We start from the raw sequence: 12362 nt of genomic DNA on the forward strand, positions 1-12362 counted from the left end.
ATCTCTGTAATTTGGGCATGATTAGGCGGATCGTATATAATTTTTCAAGTTTTTTTTCTTCCTTAGAGCATTTCTATCTTTATCTGTCACAAAGAATAAAGTCTGCATTCATAATGCGCACTGTTATGAATTCTTGTGCAGCCGCGCCCGCACGGATTACACTTTCACTTTAGAATGAGTATCAATTTGGGAGTAAACTGACTGAATGGTGTGTTTAATATTAACAGCAATACAGTTCTTAATGAAAAACAGAACAGAACAGTACAGTACAATGACAAGCTTGTTTAAACAGGCGCTTTTACATTTAGTTTTGAAACTGAATCTTCCACCGATATTTTCAGCTTCTCACTCGTGATGAATGAAATCTGGCTCCTGGCGCTGGTCTGAGCTCAGTTTTTGGCGTCTGTTTGCTAACTGAACAAAATTGTTTATTTATTACTATAAAATAATCAAAACGATATCGATGCCTGTTTATGATTTCATACAGCTATCTATAACGAAGTCTTGACATCATATCCGGGAGAAGTCAGTAAATTCGAGTAAAATCACAGGCTTTGCTTATCCCGTGCGAATGCGTCACGCAAAACTACGATTTGGAGGAGTCATTTCTAAATCACAGAGGTCCCTAGATAATACTAATCCCGTGCGAATAGTGCTAAAGTAAGGTCTACCTTGCGGTTGAGAAATCAGTTAAAGGGTAAAGTTAAACCAACAATATTTTTTTTACAGTGTAGTGACCATATACAAAACCATTGCCAGCAGTTTCACTCGTTCTGTTAAAGTGACTGATCATTCAAATCAGAATTTTATTTTTTGTTCCATGCTGTGATGATGTTAAGCAGAAGCAAGATCGGATCGAGGAACTGAAACGAATGATCGAGAGGCACCGGTATCACATCCGAATGCTGGAAACCATCCTTCGAATGCTGGACAATGACTCAATACAGGTGGATGCCATCCGCAAGATTAAAGATGACGTTGAGTACTACCTTGATTCTTCTCAGGATCCTGACTTTGAGGAAAATGAGTTCATCTATGATGACCTTGATTTAGAGGAAATTCGTAAGTGTTTATTTTGTGTATTAAGTGTTCAGTTGAGAATTCGATTGCGTATTTTATTCTTATTTGTAACCCTTTCCTTCCTGTAGCCCAGCCACTAGGTACCACATCTCCACCTGGTAACCCAGAGGATGAGCTCTTCCAGCACTCCAGTTCCACACCAACCTCCACAACTTCCTCATCTCCCATACCTCCTTCTCCGGCTACTTGCACTACGGTGAGCATCAGACCTAAAATTAATCAGAGCTTGGGATGCACAATATATCAGTACCATACTGGTTACTGGCTAATATTAAGATCTTTTTTATTATTTTTTATTTTTTTGGTATTTGCATGGCATTATGTTATTGATATTGGATATTTAATTTTGCATGCTCATTTCTACAGATTTTTATTTGATAACACTGTTAAATGAAATTTTTAGAACATATAAAAATGTATATCAAATTTTCATACTGAGCATTATAATGTTGTAATGCCTATGTTCACTTCAGCATTTCAAACTTATTTTAAAATAATACTTTTTTTATTATTTATTGTAATAATACGATGTATTCAATTTAATTCAAGTGTGCTTTATCTATCTATCTATCTATCTATCTATCTATCTATCTATCTATCTATCTATCTATCTATCTATCTATCTATCTGTCTGTCTGTCTGTCTGTCTGTCTGTCTGTCTGTCTGTCTGTCTGTCTGTCTGTCTGTCTGTCTGTCTGTCTGTCTGTCTGTCTGTCTGTCTGTCTATCCTCAGTTATTGGTCAGTAAATATTTAAAAACACCAAAAATACTTACTCATTTAAACTGAATGTAGTAAAAAGCAATTCAGTAATTTGTTTGGTTTGTTTTTGTTCTATGCATGTTCTCTTTATTTGCACGGATGAGAATTCGGAAGATGATAAGAAAAGAGGTCGCTCGACAGACAGTGAAATCAGTCAGGTGAAAAAGATATGCAAAATCGCTGTTCTAAAAGTCTTATGGTCTTTTACATTTTTGGCCTGACACTGAATTTAAAAATCCTGTCCTTTCGTTGCAGTCACCTGTCAAGAATGGAAATCCATCTTCATCTCTATCATCCTCTTCCTCACTGTCATCCTCATCCTCGGGAACCTCTTCAAACTCTTTGATCTCCATGGCTTCTGTCGCCATCAGTGGAAGCTCAGCATTAGGGGGCAGCAGCCTCTTAGGCAACATGGGCGGCCCCCTCCAGAACTCTAGCAGCTATAGTTCAGCGACACAGCAACAGACACAGCAATCCCAACAACAGCAGCACCAGCCCAAAACCTCTGTCACCTCCCACACCGGCACCAACGCTGTCTCCTCCAGCAACAGTATCCTACTCCCAACATCCAGCTCCACATCGCCGCCTAACACCAGCATGCTGGGCCCCCTGACGCCCAGCTCACAGAGCCAGCCTTCATTGGTAACAGCTCTTTCCTCCAGTCTGGGCCTCGGAAAGGGTATGGCAGTTACGAGTACCATGAACCAGATGCCCAGTCTGGTCCTTTCAGGGATGCCGGCGTCCTTGAGCAGCATGACTGGGTTTTCGAGTGGATCAACCCCAGCGCCTTATGCGCAAGCGGCTGCTGCAGGTTGCATAGGCAGCGGGCTGTCAGTATCGATTGGAACGAATATTAGCAGTACAAACTCCAGTGGAGTCATAACGTCAGTGGGTTGTAACGGAAGTCTAGGCTCCATAAGTCTCTTGGGCTCAGGGTCTGGTGTTTTAGGTCTTGGGTCCACACAGTCTGCTATGGAGCCTTTACCTCTGCTGGCTCCCAGCCCGGTGGGAGGCGTACTGACCTCAGGGAGCAATGTGGGAGTTATCGGAAGTAACGGAGGATCAGGCAATGCAGTGGGAAGTGCCGCGCTACCACGGCCACCTAGTGGGCCGAAACATAACGGTGGTACAAGTGAGTGCAACTGTATGCTAAAAAAAATAGTACTGTCTGATAAGAAGACAGTAAATATTTACTATAAATACAAATTTGTCCTAATTTTTACTTAAATATTCCTGCATCTTCCAGGTTATAGTGCTGTGGTAGCAGACAGCACATCAGACTCCGCCCTCAACAGTGCCAGCCAATCACAGAACAGCCAATCCTCACCCTTAAATTCCTCAACAAATCAGCCGTGAGTACTAGCTTGCTTACAACACGTTAGAAGCCCATTAGCAATGCCCTGGCAACCACCTACAACACCTTATCATTATGACCAACTTTTTTGGTGAGGTTAATATTCGATTAATAGACAACAAAGACAAATAATTTTCAGTAATATTAAATAATTATCTGCACTACTACTATCGGATGAGAACAAAATTTGAATTGAATTAAGCTGGATTATGACACTTACTTTGCAACAACGACACTGTTATTTAACTGGTTTGAATCAACATCGAGCTGATTTCAGCTGAATGATGATACTATTGTCTAGTGTATTGCTGCTTTACATCTGAAATTAAATTTTACTACATAAATTTTCTGTTTATTATTGTAAAGCTGCTTTGAAACAATCTGTATAAAGAGTTATATAGAGATCTATGCATAGGCAAACGCCACCTTTCATATAATATACAAATCTAGAGGAGACTAGCATGGTAATGTTTCACTACTTTCCTTGAAAAAGAAAGCTTCTGAATTGCATGTTGGTGTTATTCGTAATCAAAACAATTTTCTAACTGCTCTTCTCCCTCCTGACAAAACAGTAAGGACAGTGGGTCCAGCCTCCTGGGGTCAATGACACTGCCGCCCAGCTCGCCCTCACCATCATACAGTGAGAGTAAACCATGCGGTGGCAGCCTGCTGAACGGCCCCCACTCATACACACAGGCTACCGACACCATCAAGGTCAGTCGCACAACATTTGCACATACTCCGCAACATTGTGTATCATTGCAGCACATCACACCTGTTTGATATGCGGGTCTAAAGGCAAAGTCTACTTTGCTGTTCCCCGGTAGTGCCCTACAAATTGTCTTCATGTGGTGTTTTGCCAAACTGAGATTAGATGAGAGACAGGCAGTGGAATTACTCTTTAATTATTGATCACCACCTGAATGCTGCAAGAAGTATAGCTAAAGTAAAAGGTGTTTACAGTCTGGGTTGTTAGTTGTGAATAAACATAAGCTACCATTCAGAAGTTTTTTGAAAGAAACAAATACTTTTATTCTGCAACGATGCCTTAAATTGCTCAAAAATTACATTTGTAATGCTACACAAGATTTGTACACAAGTGAAACTTTTTTTTCACAGTTTCCCCAAAAATATTATGTTTTCAACATTAATAATAACAAGAAATGTTTATTAAGCACCAGACCAGCATATTAGAATGATTTTTGAAGGATCTTGTGACACTGAAAACTGGAGTTATGATGCAAATTCAGCTTTACCATAACATGAATAAATATATCAAAATAAAGAGTGTTATTTTAAATTGTAATAATATTTTGCAGTATTACTGATTTCATTTTTTTTTATCAAATAAATTCAATCTTGGTGAGAATAAGAGACTTAATACAGACCTAACGATTGAACAATAGTGTACATATAATAAATTAACCACATTTATAATTTTATACATACTGAACATTGCAACCATCACACTTAAATGTAATAATATTAATATAATATACTGATGAGCCAGAACATTATGACCAGGTGAAGAAAATATCATTGATCATCTCCTAACATGGCCATGTATTAAGCTCTGGGTTGATTGGATGGAAAGCAAACTCTTAGTTCTCATAATTAACATGTTGAATGTTAGGGAGGGGCAATATGGCCTAAAATCCATATTGTGATACATTGTAGCTTATTGCGATGACGATATATAAATTATAATTCCATTTCAGAACAGGTCATATAGACCTTAAAGCCCCGTTCACACCGCCAGCGATTTTTCCGCTGCATGTCGCCAGTGCCAGAGATTCATGTCGCTAGTGGGTGTTCCCACTATGGGTTGCCTATAAATGTCATTAAATAGTACCGTTTTTATTACTGTTTTGCAGAACACTGCAAGTTATTAGAATACATACACACTGTACTGTAATAGGTAGACCATATTGCATGCAGTTTTGTCAAAGTGTACTTGACATCTAGCCTGACAAGCCAGACCCACATCAAGATGTTTGGTCTGGAAACTCACCATAGACAGGGCTCAATCCGAGGGGCGGATAAACGGTTGTCTTTCAAACTCCCTCTGCACGCGATAGGATAGCGCTACACCAACCAGAGCAATGAAGGTGAAGCGGAGCTTGTTGATAGATTAAACATTCGCCGTATCCGGTCGGCAAAACTCCGAACACATCTTCCCTTTTTAAGAATGACTTCAGTGTCGTTCTTTGTTCTTTTCTCAGAGAAAAGCTTAACTCCAAGTCATTAGAATCGCGGTCAGAGCTGATTTGAAAGACCGCCGCCGTTCGCCAGTTTCTGTGTTTACTAGAAGCAAACGCAACTCGGCTGTCGTCATTATGGCCCTGTCCACCGACTCTATACACGATATGATTGGCCCGGCAAGAGTTTGGGGATTACAGCTTAGAAGGGAATTGAGAGTTGCTAGACGACACTCGCGGGCAGATTAAATTTGCTGCCGCTACGGTGCGTCTAGATTTCTAGGCTACTTGATATCCCTACAATCCCAGACACGTTTTTCCATGCATTTAAAAAAAAAATGTTGCTCTGTATGTACTCAGAGACACCGTAAAGAACAGAGGAATTGTTAACAGCTAAAATCAACTTCTCCTCCATCTTGAAACGACACAACAGTAGCAGTACGTGCACTCCACTGACTTCGCTCCTATTGGTTGTCGCTCGTGAAAATCGCTTCTTATTTGCATAAATTTGAAATTTCGGAACTTTTGTCGCATGTCGCTTAAAAATAAAAATAGAGCCATCTTTTACTCTCCCTGCTGTTGTTCCAATGCTTCCTTCTATCTTTCTCGGACCTCAAAAGCAGAAAAAAGCAGAAAAAAACAAAAAAAACGTGTACGTAAAAAAGTCTCCTAGGCTAAAACTTTAAGAAAATGATAAAAAAGTATCACGCAATAATACACTGAGACGCGCCACATATGGACAGTGTTCAGGCGGCATACTATAAGGTTTTGCGAAAAAGAAACCGTATTATTCAGTCAAAATAATGAGCTTGACCGTTACTCTGCATGTTTTTCTGTGATGAGTGTGATGCTTCATCACCCGCCGGCGCTTATGGTTCCTTCACAAACTATCGGAAACTTGCATCAATCAAGTTTCAAAATATGAGGGCGTTTTTTTCCTAGGTTTTAAAAACTCATATTTATGCTAATTTCACGTAAAGGCATTACTATCAGTCATGCTGTTGTCATGGCACCCAGAATAAGTACACACACACACACACACACACACACCGTTTTGAGAAATCAGGCAGATGCGGCTCTCCTCTTTTCTACAAGGTATAAGATAAGAAATAATACCAATAAGGTAAACCTCCTGAAGTGCATGTTGTGAGGTGGTAGAACAGATTAGTCATGTAACGTGTCTCTTAGCCGGAACTGTTGCCCCACACACTCTACAGTATAGTTTGCTGCTGCTCGTCAAACGGCTTAAATCTAAATAATGGATGTTTCATTCTCCAGCTCCTCTGTTTCGCTTACTCAAGATGACGAATACAATGATGCGTTGCAGCTCATAGCTCTAAATTTCGCGGGTAGATTGCCTCATCATCAACACGCATTACCTAATTAAAATCTCTATCAATCGTGAATTAAAAACTCTATCGTAGGCCAATTTTGTATTTGTTTATATTGCATATCGTTCATATCGCCCATTACTATTGGATGCAGGAGAAATGGGCAAGAAGAAAGTATGGGAGACTTTAGTAAGGGCCAGATTGTTTTGGCAAAGCAACTGGGTCAGAGAATCCCTCTGAAACGGCAAGGCTTGTGCCTAGTCAGCAGGGGTGAGAATTTACCAGCAGTGGTCCGAGGAGGGACAAACCAAAAACTACCGACAGAATGTCGGGTGCCAAAACTCATCTGCATGAGGGGAACAAAGGTTATCCCGTCTGGTCCGAGCCAACAGAAGGTCTACTGTCTACACAATTTTAATAATGGTTGTGAGAAGAATTTGTCACAACTCTGTGACTCACATGACACGGTCCATTGTCAAAAGCACCTACAGTGGGCAAATAAGCATTGGACATGGACCTTGGAGCAGGGAAAGAAGGTTGCCTGTTCCGATGAGTCCTGTTTTCTTTTACATCACATGGATCGTCACATGTGGGCCATTCATCTGAGGAAGTGATGGCACCAGGATGTATTGTGAGATGATGAAAAACCGGTGGAGGGAGTGTGATGCTCTGGGCAATGTTTTCAGTGGGATTGTTCATCATCCCTAATTATTTCCCCATAGCACTGTTTTGAGAACATGTTAAATCACTAGAGTCAACTTTTATTGACCGATTTGACCAATGCATTTCCCCCTCTACATTCACTGTCTTCAGCCTCAGGAGCCTCTGAGTTCTCAAAAGTCGATGGTAGAGAGGGTCGCCCCAGGCTCAGGGTTAGAAGGAGAGCTGTCTGCACTACATATCTCTAGTGGTAAGTGTCAACAAGTACTCATTACTCTAAGGTTATCTTGCCTCGTTTTCTATGTTGTTGGTTACATTCTTTCTCTCACCCTCTTCCAGCTTCTCAGTCTTCTATGTCGGAGGTGAGCATCCCCCCTTCATTGGGTGTGTGTCCACTTGGCCCCGTCCCCCTCTCCAAAGAGCAACTCTACCAGCAAGCCATGCAGGAGTCCGCCTGGACGCACATGCCTCACCCGTCCGACTCTGAGAGGATCAGGTGAGTGCACACCAATACACACACACACACACACACATACGATTTTGTGAGTATTCACTTATTCTGACAGGCAACTACACACATGCCTCAAAGTCTAGGAAAATTCCTGGAACCTTATACTCCAATGTGACCATGTTTTGCATCATTTTGTCATCATTTATTTTTCTTGTATTCATTCTAAAATATCTAATGCAACTTTGATATTTTGGGGCATTGCAAATTGAAAAATATTTAGCCCTTTAAACAACCACAATTTTCAATAAGTAATATTTTGTGGAAACATTGCACGAAACATTTCTTAAAATCTGCTTTCATATAACTAACACTGGATTTAATTTTTTAAAAAATTAAATAAAATAAAAATTACATGTCACTGTATTTACTTTAAATAGTAAAATTCTTCATGAGATCATTTGTTTGAGAATCCTGATGCAGCCACATTGATTTAATTATTTAAAAAGAGGTGCATTTAATTTGATACATTATTTGATTGATTTACCAAAATGTTCCTATTGGTACACTTATTTTAGTATTTTCATTTGTATTAGTTATTTTGCACATGTCTATTTGCAAAGGTAGGTATATTTAACTAAATATAATAAATAAATTACATTTTTGAATTCTAAAAGTGTTAGTTCACCCAAAAATGAATTTGATGCTGATCAGTTAGTTAATTAGAATCTCTTGAAGCAACGAAAATACATTTTGGCCCAAAAATCACAAAAACTACGACTTTATTCAGCATTGTCTTCCGCATTTGTTTTCAAACCTCAAATAAAGATTCAAAAGGTTATGAATCAGCGTATTGATTCATGATTTGGATCACTTGTCAAACTGCTGAAAAGACGTGACATTGGCGAGCCGAATCATGAATCAATCCGGTGATTCATAACCCTTTGAATCTTTATTTTGAGGACTGAAAATAAAACCGGAAGAGGAGACTATGCTGAATAAAGTCTTTTTTAATAAGTATAAAGTGATTTTTGGACCAAAATGTATTTTCAATTCTTCAAGAGATTCTAATTAACCCACTGATGTCACATATGGACTACTTTGATGATGTTTTTATTACCTTTCTGGACATGGACAGTAAAGTGTGTATACAATTGGATACTCTCTCGGAATAAATATAAAATATCTAAAACTGTGACTGAAGATGAATGGGTTTTACGGGTGTGGAATGACATTAGGGTGAGTCATTAATAACATCAATTTCATTTTTGGGTGAACTAACCCTTTAAGTTCTAGTTTTTTCACCCACAAAAATTAGAATACACCACACAGCCACTAAAAAAATGATACATCCAAAGATGAGGTTCTCTGTATTTAATCCTCACAAAAATCATATATTATCCTATCACAGTGGTTTGGCTAGCAAACTGATTTTGATTGATTACTTCAGTGAGTTTTCAAAGTAATCACTTCTTCTTCTTCTTCTTCTTCTTTTTGGACACACAGGCAGTACCTGATGAGGAACCCCTGCCCAACACTGCCTTTTCACCACCAGGTGCCACCTCCTCACTCTGACACTGTGGAGTTCTACCAGAGACTGTCTACAGAGACCCTCTTCTTCATCTTTTACTACTTAGAGGTGTGTGCGTGTGTGTGTGCGTTCGTGTGTGCGTTCGTGTGTGCGTGCGTGTGTGCGTGTGTGCGTGTCTGCGTGTGTGCGTGTCTGCGTGTGTGCGTGTGTGCGCGTGTGCGTGTGTGCGTGCGTGCGTGCTTGTCTGCACATTTATAGTTAACAGTGAAGTAGCATTTTAATTTTCCTTCAGTACTCTGTCTGGGATCGCGGTATATTCTCTCCATTTAAATTTGAACCTGTCCAATCAGCGAACAGAGGGAGGGGCTGAGAACGATGACGCTGATGTTGTGTGCTAGTTTGAGATGACATGAGTCACGACCAAACATTAACGATTGGTTATGGCAGATCCAGAGTGGCTCTGGGCAGATCCAATAGTTTTAAACTTCAACAGAGTAACTGCCTTCAAGGAAGTCAATGCTTGTCAATGGAGAGTGGCCAGAGTGTTTGTACAAATGAAATGTATGAGAGTCTGGTAGGACTAGGCTATCAGTGACGCCCCCTGTATTTGCAAATAGGTTGATTTGTCCTTCAGTAAGCACACATGGCTTGCATTGATAGAGGTACTATTGATCTCTGAGTGGGATTTCAGGATTGCGGTCTGATTACAGTCCCTTTTTGTTGGCGTAATTCTGGTAAATGACAGATTGTTCTTTTCCGCTCCCTAGGGTACAAAAGCGCAGTATCTAGCAGCCAAGGCCTTGAAAAAACAGTCATGGAGGTTCCACACCAAGTACATGATGTGGTTCCAGAGGCACGAGGAGCCCAAGACCATCACTGATGAGTTTGAGCAAGTGAGTCACACTGTAACAATTGATGCATTATGATTCTGGGACCCAATTTATCATATTTTAGCCAAGAACCGCTTACTTCGACCAATATGTTGTATTTCTGGTTTTTAAACATTGTTTTACACTACTGTTCAAAACAATATAAATTATTAAGAAATAAGTCGTTTTATTCAGCCGGGCCACATTAAACCTAGGGTATACTTTTTGTATACCTGTACTTACTACCCACCCAGCACTGTGAATAAGACCCCAAAAATAATAACTTGTAATGTTATGCTTGCTTTTCTACAGGGAACATACATTTACTTTGACTATGAGAAATGGGGCCAGAGGAAAAAGGAAGGATTTACATTTGAGTACAGGTACCTTGAGGACCGGGACCTTCAGTGACGGATGGTCAACTAGAACGGAGGACTACTGTCGACATTCCGAACTGAATCAACACACACATGTACACTCTCTTTCATTCAGGTGCACATGCGAGGCTGTTTTATGTCTCGCTGGTGCATAATGCATCTGGAGCCCCTCCCACTCTTTACAATCCTCCCGCCCACCAGCTGTGTTCTTTGTGACTCCACCCTCTCATTCAATCAGACTTATCGGCCCTTTCTGAGAACTTTATGGAGCATATTTTGCGCCAAAGAAGAACTTGAATAAACATTCACCCGATCAGCAAGATGATTACAAACACAAATTATTTAGCCATGGCTAATTGCATAAAACACTGAAGTGATATTGATAACCTAAAGCCAAACTAATCCAAGTCCTCTGAGCTACAGCTGTGTTATTCAGCAAATGATTCGATTAAAGTTAACATCAGCTATTAAATTCTTATGCACAACCATTTTCTTGCATAGATCTGTCCACCAAAGCCATAACAGCTGCTGATTTCTCTTAGGAAGCTTGATTTTGGGGTAGTTACACCCCTTTCTTGTTGGCTCCAATTAAAGCACAGGTGTTAATATACAGAAAAGCTTGCAAGTATATGTCCCAAACTCAAATATTGATATTCGTAATCGTTATATCACTGTGGCACCAAATAATGAGTCGGAACGAGTCTCTTGCCAGCTCAAGCACACTATTTTTTTTGTTTGTAGACAACAAACAGGAGGCCAAGTACGTTACCCAGATCAGGTTTGTGACTCTCAGTTATTATACAGAGGGGTTTTTTTGAACTCAGAAAGGGAATAATGAATATGTTCATTTACTAGGGTAATTCTCGCTGGTAATTTTTAAAAGCGACAGGCTTTTGAGAGTTTCAGTAGACGTGCATGTCTTTCAAATTCTACTAAAACTTCACTCTTTGATTTCACAGTGGAACTCATGCATTTTCCAGCATTTTATGACGTATTGTACCCCTTATTGGTTTGTTTGTGCTGTATAAATTAGCAATCATGAAAATAATTTAAGGAAAAAAAACATGCTGTAAAGAGGAATGTGGTCAGTCATTTTGACATTTCTTTACAATTCAGCAAGAATGGGGCATTAAAAACCCAACCTTACTAAATGGCCACGCACACAACCTTGTTTTTATCGTAACGCTTATCTTTCTTGATGAGCGTGTGGAAGAGAGCAGAAATGTGAATTATAAATATATATTTTTTCCTAACTGGAAAAGTGTTGTACAGAACATTTGTTCTCCTTCTGTTGACCCCCCTCATCCCCACCCCAAACCATTTAAACGACTTGGAAAATTACACTTGCAAAAGTGGACTGGAGTAAAAAATAAAAACACGGAGAAAATAAAGCATTGCAATGAAAGTCAAGACTGTAAAATATAAATAAAATAATTACTTTTCAAAAAGAGGGCATCTGGGTTTTTCATTATCGCCGAGCATCTGTTTGGAATTACATTGCTCTCGTGAGACGGTTTCCAGTAACATAATATATTGACTGCCTTGTGAAGAAATTGATTATCATTTTAATTTAGTCCCATTTTAATAGTTATTTCCAGTCTTCCGATTTGATTAGCTGAGCGCTGTTCCAAGAGTGCTGATGTACAGTCCCATGAGCACTAGGACTTTTTACTGTTTCTATCATTATGCTTTCTTTTTTTCAGGATGGAAGCAGAGTGAGGGACGGGTTTTTGAAAGTCAGAGCATCTGTGTTT

At 39.7% G+C, this 12362-nt stretch overlaps 1 protein-coding gene across 4 annotated transcripts in view; it reads left to right on the forward strand.

Moving 5' to 3' along the window:
- Nucleotides 1-12037, forward strand: part of cnot3b (CCR4-NOT transcription complex, subunit 3b) — a 31684-nt gene extending 19647 nt beyond the window's left edge. For 3 of the 4 annotated variants that reach the window (XM_067425587.1, XM_067425588.1, XM_067425589.1), the window contains 11 exons: nt 840-1062; nt 1149-1276; nt 1945-1998; nt 2096-2972; nt 3087-3192; nt 3767-3908; nt 7537-7633; nt 7723-7879; nt 9338-9470; nt 10130-10255; nt 10544-12037. In XM_067425587.1, coding sequence (XP_067281688.1) covers nt 840-1062; nt 1149-1276; nt 1945-1998; nt 2096-2972; nt 3087-3192; nt 3767-3908; nt 7537-7633; nt 7723-7879; nt 9338-9470; nt 10130-10255; nt 10544-10642 — 2142 coding nt within the window. In that variant the 3' untranslated portion in view covers nt 10643-12037. The remainder of the gene's footprint in view (nt 1-839; nt 1063-1148; nt 1277-1944; nt 1999-2095; nt 2973-3086; nt 3193-3766; nt 3909-7536; nt 7634-7722; nt 7880-9337; nt 9471-10129; nt 10256-10543) is intronic. The other variant, XM_067425590.1, reaches the window with a different exon arrangement.
- Nucleotides 12038-12362: the final 325 nt, after the last annotated feature.

This window comes from Pseudorasbora parva, chromosome 19, assembly GCF_024679245.1.
Source record: "Pseudorasbora parva isolate DD20220531a chromosome 19, ASM2467924v1, whole genome shotgun sequence".
NCBI classification, from domain to species: Eukaryota; Metazoa; Chordata; class Actinopteri; order Cypriniformes; family Gobionidae; genus Pseudorasbora; species Pseudorasbora parva.